This window comes from Gasterosteus aculeatus, chromosome 6, assembly GCF_964276395.1.
Source record: "Gasterosteus aculeatus chromosome 6, fGasAcu3.hap1.1, whole genome shotgun sequence".
In the NCBI taxonomy this organism is placed as follows: domain Eukaryota; kingdom Metazoa; phylum Chordata; class Actinopteri; order Perciformes; family Gasterosteidae; genus Gasterosteus; species Gasterosteus aculeatus.
Genome location: NC_135693.1, coordinates 18,311,681 through 18,331,196, shown reverse-complemented (window position 1 = coordinate 18,331,196; position 19,516 = coordinate 18,311,681). Strand labels below are relative to the sequence as shown.

General features: G+C 44.3%; 2 protein-coding genes across 5 annotated transcripts in view; one reads left to right on the top strand and one right to left on the bottom strand.

Annotated features, from left to right (window-relative positions):
- The first annotated feature begins 3,286 nt into the window (after positions 1 to 3,286).
- On the top strand, positions 3,287 to 15,360 carry LOC120820545 (NLR family CARD domain-containing protein 3). The gene is given in 10 exon segments (XM_078104922.1): positions 3,287 to 3,606; positions 4,026 to 4,146; positions 4,235 to 4,366; positions 4,721 to 4,834; positions 5,203 to 5,281; positions 10,452 to 10,677; positions 10,833 to 10,870; positions 10,873 to 12,641; positions 12,732 to 12,905; positions 13,995 to 15,360. Coding segments are annotated over 10 exon segments (2,928 nt in total). The 5' UTR covers positions 3,287 to 3,509; the 3' UTR covers positions 14,173 to 15,360.
- Positions 15,361 to 15,894: 534 nt separating this feature from the next.
- The window catches only part of LOC120820546 (echinoderm microtubule-associated protein-like 6), a 40,261-nt gene continuing 36,639 nt past the window's right edge, over positions 15,895 to 19,516 (bottom strand). For all 4 annotated transcript variants that reach the window (XM_078104913.1, XM_078104914.1, XM_040178457.2 and 1 more), the window contains 6 exons: positions 19,289 to 19,461; positions 18,988 to 19,150; positions 18,773 to 18,876; positions 17,981 to 18,134; positions 17,660 to 17,760; positions 15,895 to 17,567 (listed from right to left, as the gene is read on the bottom strand). In XM_078104913.1, coding sequence (XP_077961039.1) covers positions 17,543 to 17,567; positions 17,660 to 17,760; positions 17,981 to 18,134; positions 18,773 to 18,876; positions 18,988 to 19,150; positions 19,289 to 19,461 — 720 coding nt within the window. In that variant the 3' untranslated portion in view covers positions 15,895 to 17,542. The remainder of the gene's footprint in view (positions 17,568 to 17,659; positions 17,761 to 17,980; positions 18,135 to 18,772; positions 18,877 to 18,987; positions 19,151 to 19,288; positions 19,462 to 19,516) is intronic.

Genomic DNA, 19,516 nt, shown 5'->3' with positions numbered 1-19,516 from the left:
GGATCATTTGGAGTCCTGGTCCAATTGTGGCTCTGAAGAGAAAACTGCAGAAGTTATTTTAAGTTTGTTTTTCTTCTAAAGACTAAATCTTACAAGTAACGAGTAACCACTTTAGAAAGTGGGTATTTTAGACGCTGTTGTTTAATTGTATTTTAAACACAAAAGGAACATGTTGAAACACGTCTCAGTCTGCTGTCCTCGTGCACTTTGCTCTCAACTCTCCATCATTTGACGGCAATGTTTGAAGAGCCAACAATGTCCCGACGTTTAGCCAGGACATTTTAGGGCACCAGTGATGATCCTCTTCATTGTCCCGTGCAGGGTAGATATTGAGATGGACATCCTTGTCTTTTCAGTGAAATTAATTATAATTATAAATATAATATAATCAGGCTTGTCCTGAACAAGATCCTTTTGAATCCTTATGAGTTTAATGTCTGCGTAGCCCTGGCACAAAATTCATTTAGACATCAGGATGTAAATCAACAAGAAGGTCCTGGGTTCGACGCCATTGGCCTTTCTGTGTGGAGTGTGCATGTTCTCTCCAGCTACTCCGGCTTCCTCCCACAGTCTAAAGACATGGCTCTGGAGATCAGGTTAATTGGGGACTCTAAATTGCCCGTAGGTGTGTGAATGGTTGTATGTCTCTGTGTAGCCCTGTGATTGACTGGTGCCAACGTTAGCAGCCAACAGTAAAGAATTTATTGTTCTTAAACATGGTGGCAGCCAAACCAGCCACATGCTTCTTTCCCTCTCCCGATCCACCCGGGTGATGTGTTTTAAAGAGGCCGGCTCTGATGGTGCACCCAAAGATGGATCCTCGAGTAAGTCGTCTGCTGGGCTGCCTGCAAAATGCAGAAAGAACGATACAGGCCACCAACAATGGTCAGGGATGTAACACTGATTAAAGATTGAGATTTGTTTTGTTGTTTATGATTGCTCTTGAAATGCTTGCTGTTCTTCATTTTCTTTACACTACATTCGCTGGTGGTTTGATGAGTATAGCGTGCATTCCTCTGTCACTGTCACCATGGTAATGAGATATTTCTTCATATTGCACAATTAATAATGCCACAATTTGAGTGGGCGGGACCGGGGGTGTTTGTAGGTGAAGTAATCGGTGTGATGTGGACTGGGAATCACTGCTAGTTGGATCTGCACCCGTAGACTTCTTCCGATCTCTGTTACATATGTGCAAAAGCCATTAAAATGCTTTTAAAATTACCCCAACGTATGTTCTCTCGCTTCTTTGTGTGTGTGTGTGTGTGTGTGTTTTATAGATAAAATTAAAGCACAGCCCACAAATGTATCTAGTTCTTAATTTACAAACATGCATTTTGGAGGGTACCCTTTGCTTAGTGTACATAAGCTTGGAATGAATGTGTAGTTTACTAAATGAACATTTTCAGATAAAAAGTCTTATCGTATGCAGATAAAAAGTCTTATCGTATGCACAGACCTGAAAATGATGCGTGTGCAAGGGAACACAGCTTGGTACACGCCCACCTGTATGAATTATGTAATATCCATGTAAAACACGCTGCTGTTAACAGAAAAAAACATATTTTTCCAAAGAAAAAAGAGATGCAACAGCCTCACCTTTGGAGTGATTCCAATCTTTAATTTCAGCCTCTTTCTCCATTAAGATGCAAATTCCCAGACTTGTTTCAGTGAAAAGTCATTTAGCTGTTTAGCTGTTTTTTTGTGCTTTATCCTCAAGATGGTGCAAAAGGACCACAGGAGCTCAGTGAATAGTTTCTGCTCCAAACATGTGAGGTAAACTTTATTCATTCTCTACCTTCACAGAAAGAGGTTTGGATCTTGAATTAACAAGTTTATTGGATAGTTTTAATCAGACTTCAGGCTACACAACGGCTTTTTCAAGACATTCTTCCTACAGCATTTTGAAGACTTCTTCATGAGATATTTTCATGTGTTTTCGTGCTGATTTCTAAGCTCTTTGAAACAAAAAATAGTTTAAATCAAACATCTTCTCAGTTACAGACAACCATGTGTCTATGACATGAATCAAATCTTTACTCCCAGTTCACAACATCTGTTATGATCAGAATGATTTCAATCAGCAGTTTCCTCATAGCAGCTTGATCAGACCAACGATAACCAGGCGCGTTACACTTTGTCCTTTAAACGGGTTGAATGGTATTGTTTAACCTGAATCATCAGAGTTACTGAGGCATCAAAGACACAAATACAAACCATCCTTTAGTTGATGTCCCGACATGGGCGCAAGACAGGGGACAATTCAACTTGATTTTGGGAAGAAATTTGTTTTCCATTCCAGAAAAGCGTTACCTTCAATCATTACATCACAACACAAGCGGAGGGATTGTGGTTGTAGCACTTTTTAAAAGTTAGAGAAAATGAACAAATGAGTTAAACATGAACGAGCAATCAGGAGGTAGTGCACTCCTAAGGTAACATGTGAATCACATGACCTTCCTCACTCTGAGCTCACTGAGCTCTGGCGCTCAGGATAAAGTGTTTGCCACATGACTTATTTCCTGGAGTAATCCAAAAGAAAATATGACTTCTGGACGAAACCACTGAGATAATGGTCACAAAAAAGAAAATATATATATATATTTCAAAGCATAAATAATAAAAAAATATTTGGAAGAAAATCATTATTAAAACATAATTCCCCCCCCCCAAAATGCTCAAATAAATGAAGACAGAAAACGCCACATATGTTATTTCCCACAATGATAACGTCTGAAGGAAACCAGCATCATAACATATTGTCACAAAAAAAAACAGGTCAGTGAATATGAATATATGTTTCTTTCTTGACTTGCTGCAACATGTTTTTGACAATGCTGTTTTTTAAAATCTACCTGGGGGGGGTTACAGTATGCAAGCAGGCAGGTTTTACTGGCTATTCTTACCCACAATCCTTTGCACATCAGATATATGAGCCAGGGTTTGGGCTGCCAAGTTATGAGGAAGTAGTAGGACCCAGTTTGTCCTCAAGGTAAATGAATAGGCCCACAGCTTAAGACTGATACGTGGGTAAATTGTCCCACTCCGACCGGTTCAACAGATCATCAAAGTGGAATGAAGAATAAAAACTCTCAGGTCAGACTCTGTTGTCTTAGGGAACTTTTTTTTAATATAAACTCTTCACAACATTTGTTACAAAGGTTTCTGCTTCATCATCTGTTCCCTACTAGTCTACATGTAAAGGAAGACCAGGTGACAAAGAGGGGCGTGCACAGGTCCTCTGAACTATCTGCTCCAAACAACAGCATCCAGTCTGTTGTCATGGCAACTCTTTACAAGGTGAAATAATTTTTCCACAAATGCTGATTTTGATCCTGAAAGATGTTGTTTGAGGAGTGAGGAGGATTCTGTTCACGAGGAACTTTTAAGTCTGTGAGCAAAGCTCAGACCGAGACTCAGTCAACCAGTCGTACTGCATGCTTTGGTGACGTGAGGACACACACTGTCTCTGACGAAGGACAACAAGCTGCGTCACTTCACTCCGTCTGATGGAAGTTGAAGTGAAGCACGGAGCTCCTTTTCTACACGGACCTGCTGAGGACAGAAGAGAGCTGCACACTGAGGAGGTTCATGTCTACGAGCTCAGTAAGTGGAGCTGTGATTGGTTGAATGACATCATTGATGAACGTGTGATGCGTGAACGTGTTTAAAGCTGCTTTTAAAAACCTCAGCTAGGAAACAAGATGGCGCATCTGTGAGCAGGCAGAGAAGCTGCTGTTATTATGGATGATGATGATGTGATGAAGAAGATGAGCTCAGTCTGATCTGGGTTCTGTGAGGACTGTTACTGATGAGGAGGGGAAGGTAGCAGCCGGAGGGGCACTAAGACCCAGCAGGAACCAGAGAGCTCACCTTGTCCTGCACTGAAACACACCTGAGAGACTCTGTGTTTGCTCTCACCTGCTGATTCAATCCTTAAGTGTCCAATGAGTGTTTTAATATTGTGGTGAATGAGCTCTGCGTGTTTGTGCTGATGAAGAGAAATAATGTGTGAGCTCTCCCAGCAGGTTGTTGTGAAGGTGTGGACTCTGCTATGAATCAGGGTGAGGACCCACAGGAGGGAGTCCCTCCCTCTGAAGCCCCTCTGAAGAGTGGGGAACATGACAGGCAGACCAAAGCTCAGAGGTGAGATGTCTCTCTCTAAATGTCCTCCACTCTTCTCCATGTCCCAACTTCTTTGATTCACTGACTCTGGTTTGACATGTGTGACCAGGACCCATCAGAGACCACAACCTGGACCTGGTCTTCGATCTGGACCTGAACCCAGCTGTGTGTCCATGAAGAGTAACAAGTCTATTGATCTTCTTCTAAACTTCAAAAATGGCCGTTACTCTGTTTATGCAAGGTGAGGATCTATGGTGGAGGTTGTGGGTGCCTTGCTCCAGGGCCTTTCAGCAGGAGGGCTTGGTGACAGCTATTAGGACTAAACCAAACCAAACAATGAGCTTAAAGTCTGAGATGTTGGGACTAAACCAAACTGACTGGTGAAGAAAACAGTGAGCTGAAAAACTGAGCTGTTGATTCTCAGTGGGATCAGCAGGACCAGTAGACCTAAACCACTACAGGGAGTCATGTGGTCCACATCTAGACATCACATCATGGCCTTTAACATTTTGATCTCTGTGAGGACGACACTATGTGAGCTGATGCTTCATGATTAAATTATGATGTGATGACAAACCCTCAGTGTTTCTTTCAGTTCAGATCAGCAGAGAAGAACGTCTCCTGAACCCAGCTGTGTGTTCATGAAGAGTGATTGGTGTAAAGATGTTCTGAATTACTTCAAAGATCGACGCCGTTCTTATGACCCAAAGTAAGTTCTTAAACAGATCAGATCAGGAATCAGGAAACATTTATTAGCCAAAATATGTCAAACATACAAGGAATTTGTCTTGGCGGTTAGTGCGCGACAGTAGACAGACAAGACAACAGTGCACAAGTAATAAAATAAAGTGGAATGAAATGCTAATGCAATGGGTTAGTAGAATAAGGCTATGAAGAACGGTTCTAATCCTCAGTCATGAATTACAGAAATGGCCATGCATTGTTTAAAGTGTTGTCATGACGATCAATCATGACAGAACTCATTATCTTTATCTAACTGGTCTGTGTGTTTAAGTGTAAATAATTAACTGTAAACATTCTCAGATGTAAACACATGGTGACCTAATTCCTTCCCAGAGAGGACCAGGAGAGCTCTGAGGTTCCCACAGGTCAGTCTGCCCAGCAGCAGGAAACACACCTGGACCCCATATTCATGGTATGTACGTGTGCAACTACTTTTACATCTCTCAGTTCACAATCATCTCCATGATGCACTTAGACAAGTGGATTATCACTCTGTCCAACATGGACCTGATCTTTGCTTCCATGGTTTTAGTTTGTTTCATTCATAGATGGTGCTTCAGGTCGAGGTTGTTCGGAGTTACGGCTTACGGTAAGCGTGTTGCGTCACTTCCTGTTACCAGCGTGTTTGATGTCATCGAACTTTTCACAGCTCTAGCTATACTGAGTTGAATGTAGCGTGATATTTTTCATCACAACGGTGAATTCTTATCTACGTGAGGCGCTGTTAAACGCCTCACCGTCTAGCAAATTTTCGCTCCATCGAATAGTTGCTTGGACGTTGTTTAGCGGCAACGTTACTTCTATTAGCGTTAGCATTAGCTTAGCAGCTAACCTGGTGATGTCTTCCCTCCCTGCCTCTCCTGCTCTTTCTTGCTCGGTGTGTCACATGTTTAGCTATTCCTCTGCCTCCCTTACCGATAACGGTACATGTAAGAAGTGTAGTATATTTGATAAATTGGAGGCGAGGCTTAGTGAGCTAGAATCACGGCTCCGCACCATGGAAGCTCAGTCGTTAGCCGCTGTAGTTACCCCGCCCACCCCCGTAGCCGGTGCGGGCCACATAGACGTAGCGTTCGCTCCTGCTAGCCGTCCCCCGGCAACCCCCGAGCAGCCGGGAGGCTGGGTGACTGTTCGGAGTAAGCATAAGTCTAAGTCGAAGCACACGGTTAACCACCAACCACTTCACGTTTCAAACCGCTTCTCCCCACTCGGCGACACACCCGCTGAGAAGCCAACTCTGGTGATAGGTAGCTCCATTCTGAGGAACGTGAAGTTAGCGAAACCAGGGACCATAGTTACATGTATACCGGGAGCCAGAGCGGGCGACATTGAGTCTTATCTTAAACTGCTGGCTAAGGATAAACGTAAATACAGTAAGATTGTAATACATGTCGGCGGTAATGACTCCCGATTACGTTGCTCGGAGGTCACTAAAGTTAATGTGGAATCGGTGTGTACATACGCTAAAACAATGTCGGACACCGTAGTTTTCTCTGGCCCCCTCCCAAACTTGACAAGTGACGACATGTATAGCCGCATGTCGTCATTCCGCCGCTGGTTGTCGAGGTGGTGCCCAGTAAATAATGTGGGCTTCGTTGATCACTGGAAGACGTTTTGGGGAGAGCCTGGTCTGATTAGGAGGGACGGCATCCATCCCACTTTGGACGGAGCTGAACTTCTTTCTAAGAACCTGACCCAGTTTCTTAGTGGACTTAATCCATGACCCAGAGTTCAGACCAGGGAGCAGAGTCGCAGTCTTACACACTTCTCTGCGCTTCAATCTGAGCAGTCACTCAGCATAATGAACCCTATAGAGACCTTGTCTGCCCCACGGACACACTTATCTAAGTTAAAGGTAAACAACCGAGGAGTTGTAGTAAATAACTTAATTAAAGTTAAAACTAATAATGCAATAGTGCAACAAAATAGGAGAATTAAAGGGGGTCTTTTGAATATTAGATCTCTGTCATCTAAAGCTGTTTTGGTAAATGAACTAATATCAGATCACCATGTTGATGTATTTTGTCTTACTGAAACGTGGTTGTTGAATGGGGAATATTTCTGTTTAAATGAAGCGACTCCTCCGAGTCATGTTAATACTCATATTCCCCGAGGCACAGGCCGAGGGGGGGGAGTGGCAGCTATTTATGACTCCTGCCTTTTAATAAACTTTAAACCTAAGGTGGATTGTAACTCATTTGAAAGCCTGGTTTTCAGTCTTTCGCAACCGACCTGGAAAATAATCCAGCCGGTTCTCTTTGTAATAGTGTACAGGGCCCCAGGTCCTTATTCAGAATTTCTTTCTGAATTTTCACAGTTCTTAACGAGTTTGGTCCTTAAAACGGACAAGGTAATTATTGTGGGTGACTTTAACATTCATGTGGATGTCGACAACGACAGCCTTAGTACTGCATTTCTTTCATTGTTAGATTCAATTGGTTTCTGTCAGTGTGTAAATAAACCAACTCACTGTTTTAACCACACTCTCGACTTGGTTCTAGTGTATGGGATTGAGATTGAACATTTAACAATTTTTCCACAGAACCCTCTCCTGTCGGACCATTGTCTGATAACCTTTGAATTTCTACTATCAGAACCACCTCCTCCTGCCAAAGGTTTCTACAGTCGACGCTTATCGGATACCGCTGTAGCCTTATTTAAAGAAGCCATTCCTTCTGCTCTAAGTTCAGTGCCCTGCCTCAAGATACAAGAAGACTCCTGTGAAAACCTCAGTCCGTCTCAGATCGATAATTTTGTCGATACTGCTACAGGCTCTTTGAGAGTGGCGCTGGACGCTATTGCTCCTCTGGAAAGAAGAATAGCAACAAGAAGGAAGTCTGCTCCGTGGTATAACCCTCAAACACGGAACCTAAAGCAAACTGTGCGGAAGCTTGAACGATTATGGCGTTCCACCAAATCAGAAGGATCTAGGCTAGTTTGGCAAGACAGCCTTAAAACGTATAAGAAGGCTCTCCGTAACGCAAGAGCATCTTATTACTCATCATTAATAGAAAAAAATAAAAACAACTCCAGGTTTCTCTTCAGCACTGTAGCCCGACTGACAGAGAGTCACAGCTCTGTCGAGCCGTGTATTCCTTTGGACCTCACTAGTAACGACTTCATGAACTTCTTCAATGATAAGATTCTGACTATCAAAGAGAAAATTGATGGTCTCCTGCCTTCAACCAGTGCCGACCTGTCCTCCTTGGATGCAGCAGTGGGCCCTGATGCCTGTTTGGATGCCTTCTCTTCCATCAACCTTGATCAACTGACTTCTTTATTTTCAAAGTCTAAATCTTCTACTTGTCTCTTGGATCCGATTCCGACCAAACTGCTTAAGGAAGTTTTTCCTTTAGTTAGCACATCCTTATTAGATATTATGAATCTGTCTTTGTTAACAGGACATGTACCACAGTCCTTCAAGGTAGCTGTAATTAAACCTCTTCTTAAGAAACCTACTCTTGCTCCAGAGGTGTTGGCTAACTACAGACCTATCTCTAATCTTCCCTTCCTCTCTAAGATCCTTGAGAAATCCGTCGCAAATCAATTATGTGACTTTCTACAAAACAATGCTTTGTTCGAGGATTTCCAGTCAGGATTCCGAGTGCATCACAGTACAGAAACCGCACTGGTGAAAATTACGAATGATCTTCTACTTGCATCGGACCAAGGACTCATCTCTTTTCTTGTCTTGCTGGACCTCAGTGCCGCATTTGATACCATAGACCATTGTATCCTGTTGCAGAGACTAGAACATTTAATTGGTATCAAAGGAACTGCACTCAGCTGGTTTAAATCCTACCTATCGGACCGATCCCAGTTTGTGCTTGTAAACGGTGAATCCTCAAAGACCACCAATGTTGGTCACGGAGTCCCACAAGGTTCTGTACTTGGACCGATTTTATTTACCCTCTATATGCTTCCTTTGGGCGATCTTATCAGGAAACACCGCATAAACTTCCATTGTTATGCAGACGATACTCAACTGTATCTGTCGATCAAGCCAGAAGAGACGGACCAGTTAGTTAGACTCCAAGAATGTCTTGGAGACATCAAAACTTGGATGACTGGCAACTTCCTGATGCTAAACTCAGAAAAAACGGAAGTTATCCTGATAGGCCCAGAGCGCCTTCGAAGCCAGCTGTCGCGTGATACAGTTTTTATGGATGGAATTGCTCTGGTACCCAGCAGCACCGTCAGGAATCTGGGAGTTCTCTTCGACCAGGATATGACCTTCAACTCGCATATAAAGAAGACTTCAAGGACTGCCTATTTCCATCTACGTAACATATCAAAAATCAGGAACTTCCTGTCTCAAAGTGATGCAGAAAAATTAGTTCATGCGTTTGTCACTTCCAGACTGGACTACTGTAATTCTTTGTTATCAGGCTGCTCTTATAAATCTCTTAAGCCTCTCCAGCTGATTCAGAATGCTGCAGCACGTGTATTAACAAGAACTAAGAAAAGGGATCATATCACTCCTGTATTAACTTCTCTGCACTGGCTCCCTGTTAAATCAAGAATAGATTTTAAGGTACTTCTCCTCACCTACAAGGCACTTGCTGGTGAGGCACCGTTGTATCTTCAAGAGCTTGTAACACCGTATTGCCCTACAAGGCAACTGCGCTCCATAGATGCTGGGTTACTTGTTGTTCCTATGGTTTTAAAAAGTAGGCTGGGGGCCAGAGCCTTCAGTTATCAAGCTCCTCTTTTGTGGAACCAGGTTCCACTTTCAGTCCGGGGGGCAGATTCGGTCAGCTCTTTTAAAGTAAAACTTAAAACGTTCCTCTTTGATTCTGCCTATAGTTAGGGCTGGCTCAGGTTAGTCCGGACCAGCCCTTAGTTAAGCTGCTATAGGCTTAGAATGCCGGGGGAATTCTTAGGACACACCGAGCTCCTCTCTCACGCTCTCGTTCTACCATAATTCAAGTTTTATTAATGCACATGACTAATTCAGCTTCTTTCCGGGAGTTTTTTTTGTGCTTTCGCCCCTATCAGGTCCATAGATCATGGTTCCTTCGGGACCCTGGTCCTGACACCTACCGTGGCCATGCTGACGCCTGCTGCTGCCATCATCATCATCATCATCATCATTATTTTAGATATTAATAATATTACTTTACTCATAAACCGACATTACCCTCTCCTAAAATCTCTGTGCTCTCCCTCCCCACAGGATTCTGTGGATGGTGGTTCTATCTGATGGTGGTTGCCTCTGCAGTGGTCCTGCTGTGCGCCTGGCTTAGTACTCACAATTACTTGAATCATTTCTGTCATAGGAATTGCATGTATTATACATTGTTCATTCTGTACACATGGCATCCATTGTAGTCTGTCCATCCCGGGAGTGGGATCCCTCCTCTGACGTTCTCCCTAAGGTTTCTTCCCTTTTTTTCCCTCTTGTAAGGGTTTTTTCATTTTTTGGGGAGTTTTTCCTGTGCCGATGGTGGGTTTCGGGGCAGAGGATGTCGTATGTGTACAGACTGTAAAGCCCTCTGAGGCAAATTTGTAATTTGCGATTCTGGGCTATACAAAATAAAATGACTTGACTTGACTTGACTTGATAGAATATTCTGTTGCAGCTGCTGGAGGAGAAAATCCTCACTTTTGTGAAGACCGAGCTGAAGAAGATCCAGAAGGTTGTGAGTTCACATTACCCAGAATGTTTAGAGAGTCAGAGGGAGGATGAGGAGTTGCTGGATGGTGAGGATGAAGAGCGCAGGAGGAGCATAGACGCATTTTTGAAGATCTCAGTACACTTTCTGAGGAGAATGAAGCAGGAGGAGCTGGCTGACTGTCTGCAGAGAAGTAAGAGGATTTCTCTCAAGACTTAACATGCTGGATGAATGAGACCTTCAATAATGTCTCAAGAGATGGACAGAATATATTCATAGTCATTTTTTGACGAAAGGACTAAATGTCATCTAGTCTTTGACTCATTGGTCTTCTTTGTTGTCATTCAGGACTTCGTGCTGCAGTTTGTCAGCGCGAACTCAAAAGAACAAATCCAACCTGAAGAAGAAGTTCCAGTGTGTGTTTGAGGGGATCGCTAAAGCAGGAAATCCAACCCTTCTGAATGGGATCTACACAGAGCTCTACATCACAGATGGAGGGACTGCAGAGGTCAATCAGGAACATGAGGTCAGACAGATTGAAACAGCATCCAGGAAACCACACAGATCAGAAACAACCATCAGAAAAGAAGACCTCTTCAAAGCCTCAGGAAGAGAGGAACCCATCAGAACAGTGATGACTGAGGGAGTGGCTGGCATTGGGAAAACGGTCTTAACACAGAAGTTCACTCTGGACTGGGCTGAAGACAAACACAACCAGGACATACAGTTCACCTTCCCATTCACCTTCAGAGAGCTGAATGTGCTGAAAGAGAAGAAGTACAGCTTGGTGGGACTTGTTCATCACTTCTTCAGTGAAACCAGAGCAGCAGGAATTTGGAGGTTTGAAGAGTTCCAGGTTGTGTTCATCTTTGACGGTCTGGATGAATGTCGACTTCCTCTGGACTTCCACAGCAATGAGATCCTGACTGATGTCACAGAGTCGGCCTCAGTGGATGTGCTCCTCCCAAACCTCATCAGGGGGAAGCTGCTTCCCTCTGCTCGGTTCTGGATCACCACACGACCTGCAGCAGCCAATCAGATCCCTCCTGAGTGTGTTGGCATGGTGACAGAGGTCAGAGGGTTCACTGACCCCCAGAAGGAGGCGTACTTCAGGAAGAAGTTCAGAGATGAGGAGCAGGCCAGCAGGATCATGTCTCACATCAAGACCTCACGAAGCCTCCACATTATGTGCCACATCCCAGTCTTCTGCTGGATCACTGCTACAGTTCTGGGGGAGGTGTTGAAGACCAGAGAGGGAGGAGAGCTGCCCAAGACCCTGACTGAGATGTACATCCACTTCCTGGTGGTTCAGTCCAAACTGAGCAAGGTCAAGTACGATGGGGAGGTTGAGATGGATCCACACTGGAGTGACGATAGTAGGAAGATGATCAAGTCTCTGGGAAAACTGGCCTTTGATCAGCTGCAGAAAGACAACCTGATCTTCTATGAATCTGATCTGACAGAGTGTGACATCGATATCAGAGCAGCCTCAGTGTGCTCAGGAGTGTTCACTCAGATCTTTAGAGAGGAGAGAGGACTGTACCAGGACAAGGCGTTCTGCTTCGTACATCTGACCGTTCAGGAGTTTTTGGCTGCTCATCATGTCCATCTGACCTTCATCAACTCTGGTGTCAATCTTCTGTCAAAAGAACAAACAACCAACCTGGTGTCTAATGCCTTTGGAGACAAACCTAAACCAAAACGTCTTTACCAAAGTGCTGTGGACGAGGCCTTATGGAGTCCTAATGGTCACCTGGACTTGGTCCTCCGCTTCCTCCTGGGTCTTTCACTGCCGACCAATCAGGCTCTCCTACGGGGTCTGCTGACACAGACTGGAATTAGCCCACAGTACAGTCAGAGAGCAGTCCAGTACATCAAGGAGAAGATCAGTGAGAATGTGTCTCCAGAGAAAAGCATCAATCTTTTCCACTGTCTGAATGAACTGAATGATGGTTCTCTAGTGGAGGAGATCCAACGGTCCCTTTGTTCAGGACGTCTCTCCACAGATGAACTGTCTCCTGCTCAGTGGTCAGCTCTGGTCTTCATCTTACTGTCATCAGAAAAAGATCTGAAGATCTTTGACCTGATCAAATACTCCGCCTCAGATGAGACGCTTCTGAGGCTGCTGCCGGTGGTGAAAATCTCCAGCATAACTCTGTAAGCAAAGAGAGCATTAAATTGAACATCATAACCTCAATATGCTGCCGTCTTTTCTACTTTGATTTTTCTTCATCCTTATCTCTTCAGACTGCACGGCTGTAACTTGTCCGAGAGAAGCTGTGGGCCTCTGTCCTCCGTTTTCAGCTCCCGATCCTCTAGTCTAAGAGAGCTGGATCTGAGTAACAACGACCTGCAGGATTCAGGAGTGAAGCTGCCGTCTACTGGACTGGAGAGTGCACACTGTGAACTGGACACTCTCAGGTCAGGATCTAATTAAACCTGTTGCACTCTAAAGGCGCATGCTTCTGCGTCTTTACGCACCGTCGTGTCGACGCACTCGTTTCAATTCATGGTTCTAAAAGTCTTGCGTGTGTTGCAGAGCGATTCACCGCCAGACCAACAGGTGAAGTAACGCTTTTTGTCGAAGACGACCTAGAGAGTCACGTCTTTGTTTGTGTGTAAGTCGTTGGTTTGTTTATTTATTTATCATAGACTTTATTGCCCCGTGCATCGACACTGCTGCTTTTCATTGCGGACACATTTGTCCCGTATTTTCCTCCACAACTTTGTGCACCTCTCGCCCGGCAAACCGACGTTTGTGGAGATCTCCCTCCATGAATCAGAGGCCATCCGCGCATCCTTATAGTCCGCCAATGACGACTTGTATAAGTGGTCATATTTACGCATTTCTTCCCACAAAAGCTCTTCAATCTGCTCCGTTCTCTCGTAAACATTATTCGTTTTAATAATGGCGGTATTAGTCTATGAAAGCGGAAATGTGAGACTCCGGTAAGGATGTAGTTAGCAGACCAATCGCAGCCTTGTGCGCTGTGATTGGTAACTTCATAATTTTGTTCAAAACGTCAAAGGTAAGAGGCATTCATGATGCTTGGTGGTTATTTTTGCTCTGGTTTTGAAAAATGATACTTACATTACTATGTTCAGTGCTGTCTCAGCTGGTTCTTCAGTGTGCCGTTTTCTTTGTTTCCATTTGGCTTCGCTGAGAAATGTTACAAATGCACTGCTATGTAGACTAATTTGTATATCATAATTTAAAACTGGCTGGAGTTGTGTTAGGTGTATTTTAAACAGATCGGTAAATATTGTATCCAAGACTCATTCATATTTTTTCTTTGTGATGAGTACACGATAACCCTGTTTTGGCTCGGTTCTGGCTTGTTTTGTACCAAATTTTGCAACCCTCAGGTGCAACAGGTGTCTTTATTTACATCGATGGTACATTTTTAACATTTCTTCAGTAGCTGACAGTGTCTCAGTACGGCAGTGACCTTCCGGCCCTCAAAGGTCCCTCAAATCATGTGACAAATGGGTTGTTTTGTGTGTTCACAGGCTGTCGGGCTGTATGATCACAGAGGAAGGCTGCGCTTCTCTGGCCTCAGCTCTGAGCTCCAACCGCTCCCATCTGAGGGAGCTAGACCTGAGCTACAATTATCCAGGAGACTCAGGAGTGAAGCTGCTGTCTGCTGGACTGGAAGATCCACACTGGAGACTGGAAACTCTCTGGTAGGAAGAGGCCTGCTACAGCCACAGACATAATGGGTCTGGTAGAGGAGGTGGAGCTGGAAACCTTTTCTCTGCACCACTGTCAGCCTGGTTGATATGACCCTGACACCCCAAGCTGACCTCAAGCCCCCAGAGACAAATCGTTTGTGTCTCACATCAGACCATCAATACAGACAGAAGTAGTGAGGGAACAATAGCCAGGATGAGCCAAAACAGGGAGGAAGGTGATGAAAAGCTTGTTCTTCTGGAGCATTGTTTTGTTTCCACGTTATAAGAGAGGACAATGGTGTACCTTGACACATGGACGGGCGTTATAGTGGATTGAGATAAGTCGACGTTGTCACGCTGCAGGTTTGTGGCCTCTTATCAAACAACAGTTGGATGTTTAGATGCTCATTATCAGCCTCCAGTGTGTGCTGTCCTTTAGTCCAGACATTATTATTAAAAGACAACAGTGAGAAACACATCTGTTCAAACAGTCTTGATGGATTATCACAGCTCCTCTGTGGTGCTGATTACACGCTACTTTCTGCTTTACTTCAAAGCGATAACTTTTTATTACGCACACATGAGATGGCTTGTCAGGACCAAAACATCCAACAATCAATACTTCTATAGTGACCATGCATCTAACTGTGTAATGACGAAGAGTAGTGTGGTGGAGATGAACCCAAGAATAGTCTCCATCTCATCAACTTGTTAGCCTATTTTAGCTCCTAGTTTTAGTTGTGCAGCTCATTTTCTGTTTGGGTCAGTCTCAGTGTTTCCAGGAGCAGATGTTGAACAAGCTGTGATGAAGCCACAGTTCACTAGTAGCCTTTCTGTGTGAAGTCTGCATGTTCTCCCCGTGTCTGCATGCGTGCTCCGGCTTCCTCCCACAGTCCAAAGACATACTCTGGAGATCAGGTTAATTGGTGACTCTAAGTTGCCTGCAGGTGTACTGTTAATTTATATTTCACACATTTCATTTAATTTAAGTTTTTCTTTTACAACCTGCTCAGTTTTGCACTTTTCCTCCATACCTAATTTCTGCCTTATCCTTAACTAAATTTTAACATTTTAATGTACATTTATGTAAATATTGTATTTTTTATTTTAATTTTAAAATTGGTCGGCTTTCCAGAAAAGGCAAGCACAAGAATTTATATACACAGGGCGTGTGTAACTGACAATAAAAATCTTTTAATCTTTGAATCTTGAATCGTGTGTGAATGTGAGTGGGAATGGTTGTTTGTCTCTGTGTAGCCCTGTGATTGGCTGGCGACCAGTCAGCCAATCGTCTCTCGGCCGAAGTTGGCTGGGATAGACTCCATCCCCCCAGTGACCCTTGTGCAGGATAAGTGGTTTGAAGATGGATGGATGGATGTATATGAAAGTGAGTAATGTCCATGTGTCCATGCTGCATCCGTGCTTAATCGATCGAGTTTACTGCGAGCGGTTCTCAGAGACACCATTCTGTCCACCTGATAGCTGATTGAGCACCTCGTATGTAATTACCTGTGGAAGCATTCAGGGACGCTGGAATATCTGATGTGGCACAAATTCTTTCAAAGCAGTTTTTGCATGATGTGTAATATATAGTGTATGCTCCTCTAAACGCTTCATAGTTTCCTGCTGTTTTAGTTTTACTAATGAAACTTGCACTGGCTCCGTTTCTGACCTTTGACCTTACCGTCGCTAAATGTAAATCTAATAATGACGCAGAAAGAGAAGATTCCCATCAGCTGTAAGTATTAACTTTCCTTTATTGTGTATTTTTCTGGCTGTGATTTGCTGTATAAACAAAAACTATTATTTTTTTCTCAGAACAGAATGAATCACATTCTGTTCTGAGAAAAAAGGACCTTTTGACCTCCGGTAATCAGGTGCGTCGAAGGTAAATGTTTGATGAATTATCACAGCAGTTAAAAGTTAATAATCAACAGTTCAGACACAGGAAACTCATCCACATTGTAATTTGAACATACATAATTCATACATTTAGATTCCTCCACAGACGTTCCTCTCATTTCTTTCCTTTGGATGTCCGGTTTTCATTTTGCCATCACGATGCTTTGGATGTTTCAAGTCTTTAAAAACAAAAAGCAGCAGCAAAGAAAATATTTTTATATGTCCGTCCATTTTGGATGAATAAAGGTTTTGAACATTCTCAGTGTAGCACCAGACAGAGTACAAAATAAGTTCAGTTGTGGATTAAATAAAAACACAGCATATGAAATATCCCACTCCCAAGGAGCAGAAGAAAAAAAGACAGATAGAAAGACCCGGAAAGGCACTTAAGTGTAACGACAGAAAAGCTCTTTGAAAGGAAAAATCAGTTTAAATCAAATATATTCAGTTGAAGACAGACAACCACGTTTCTATGAATATGAGTGAAATCTTTTCTCCCAGTTCAGAACGTCCGTAATGATCAGAATGATTTCTAACAGCAGTCTCCTCTCAGCGGCTTCATCGGACCAATAATAACACAGCGTGCCGCAGTTTGTCCTTTAAATGGGTTGAATAGTATTGTTTTTTTCCTCAAAAGTAACTTTAATCCTCAGCAGAGTTACTGAGGCATCAAACACTCAAATGCAAACCTGCCTTTTGTTGACGTCCCCACAGTGGCGCAAGACAGGGGACAATTCAGCTTGATCTTTGAGACTAAATGTGGATCATTATTTAACCACCGAGGTGCAAACGTAGTAGTCCCTCTGCAGTCTACTTAGTGCTTAGATCGAGAGGGCAAACTGGTATTTGTGGGCCCGTCGTGTGTTCAGCTGATATCTCAGTAATTCCAGCAGGTTACAGGCTGCACTGACGCACTATTCTTACTGTCGCTCAGAGGGATCTTTGTCTCTTTATGCCCATCTGATGAACATGATTCTGTCTTTAGTGTACGCAGATTTATATGCATCCGCCCCCCCCGGAGGAATCGTTTCGTCTTTCTTTTAATCTGAAAAATCTGAACTGTTGTTGCGTTTAACCTTCTTGCTCTTTGGCACTCTCCTTGTGCACCTCGAGGCGCACGGACCACAGTGACGACGCCATGAGGAGGAAACGGACTGGGATTGAGCAGAACAACGCGACAGTAAGTTGAACCTCTTCGCTCGGAAACCAAAACGCTCAGAAAACACATCCGACGATTCTCCTGGTGTCTTCCTCCTTTTCTGGGTCACGTGATCCATCCACGCGGCGTCTCAGGCGTTGGGCTTCAGACCGACGTTTGTCCGCCCCGCCAACAGAGCAGAACAGAAAACTTCTTTATTCCTAAATTCTAAAAAGGAAAAGGTTGCAGGTCGCAGGTTCGACTCCCTCTGGATCCACTTGCGGTGCTGTTAAGGCGCTTTGAGTGAAAGCGTCACCCGGGGGGGGGGGGGAGGAGTCTCTGCGATTCACAGGCATTTCCACACAAACACACTGAAACACACAAACAAGACGTTTACCGCGTTACTTTTAGGAATATCGATCTAACTCAGACGACCCGGTCGACCGTGATCGATCAGTTTTACCTGCAGTCGTCTCCTCCTGTGCTGATCACGTATTTGTCCTCGTGGGAGAACCGGATATTGGTCACGTGAGCCGAGTGGCCGAGGTAGCGCTTGTGTTTGGCCTGCAGAGAAAGTACAGAATTAGCAGCGTGGGACCAGAGCAATGTGCACTGTTTAGCCCCCTAAAATATCCTAAACCACCTTCAGTGTAGCTAAAGTTAAAATATTCACTTTACAATCTAAAAAAAGGATTTGAAACCTTGTTGCATTGACAGTAATGAAATTCTCGTGGAACCATCGAGCGTATCTTTGACACCTGACGTGTGAACGTTTGCGACTCACAAACTTGTCTGTGCAGGGAAAGTCGAACAGTTTGACCAATCCGAAGTCGTCCCCGGTGACCACGTTCACGCCGGCGTGGGACACGCACGCACAGTTGACTTCAGCTTTGTCGGCATTCCGCGGCCAAATCCCCAAAACCTCATCTCCCAGAATGCTGTGGGAGAAACAACACAGTCCTGTCAGGGTTTTTGGACTGCATTACCCCGAAGGACCATGTGGGGTCCTCAGTGATCCTGTTTATGTCTGTCACCTGTCACGCGTGTTTGTGGGTTTGATTGTTTTCATTGCGTTCACCTGTGCCTTGTTTTCTAGCCTTTGAAAGGCCACCTGTGCCTTGTTTTCTAGCCTTTGAAAGGCCACCTGTGCCTTGTTTTCTAGCCTTTGAAAGGCCACCTGTGCCTTGGAACCACCTGGAGCCGTGCCGCGTGAGATTCTTGATGCCTTTCCTCTCTTAATACCTTTTGGTTTTTAAGATCTTCTGTTGCCTCTCTTTTGATACACCCTTAGTTTCCTAGTTAAATGGCCAGATCTTGTTTTTAGTTGCCTAGGAATATTTTTGAGTTTTTTTGTCAAGCGTATGGAATCCTCTGCTCTTGCAAGTAAAGAAACCTTTTTTGACTCTACAAACGACTTGTCTGTCTCTGCACCTCAGTCACCACCACTCGTAGCACAGCGGTAGGTCCCGACGATCCTGATACAGTACTATCAGATGAGTTTCTCATGGCATTTCAATGGCATAAAGTGGGTTTGAATGTGATTGTGTGTGTGTGTGTGTGTGTGTGTGTGTGTAACCTGGTCCAGGTTGCCCAGGTGATTCTGTCGATGACGGTCTGATCAACCACCAACTTCCCAGATGGAACCTCAAAAACCTGCCGCTTGTATTCTCCCGTAGACACCTACACACACACACACACACACACACACACACACACAATATCAGGTTTATAGCTCGCAGATGGACAGATTAATTACATACGTGCAGGGTATATGTTTACATACGTGTGTACCTGTATGTAACAGCTGTCGGCAGAGAAGTCGAGCTGCAGGATGAAAGCGGCGATGTCGCTGCAGTAAACCAGCCGGGTCAGAGTCGGTCCTCCGCTCACATCGTAGATATCCACCGTGTTCTCCACCGACCCGACCGCCAACAGCCGCCGGTCCGGACTGAACCTGCACACACACACACACACACACACACACACACACACACACACACAAAGAACACAATGATTTAATAATGTAAATCCTTCATCCACATTTGGTCTATGTTTTATATTTGTAACAAACATAAACCACACGCTGTCCCACCGGATGTCCTGGATGGCCACGCTGCGGTCCCGTTTCTTCGCCCACATTTTCAGCGAGTTGGCGAGGAGGAGGAGGATTTCTCCGTTCTTCATCCCCACCGCCAGCATCTCCCCGTCCGCGCTGTAGCTCACACAGCGAGCCGCGTGGCCGACGCACACCTTGTTCAGCAATTTCTACGAAAAGGGAGAGTGAAAAAAAACGAAATCGGGATGTGCAACGACCCGGACA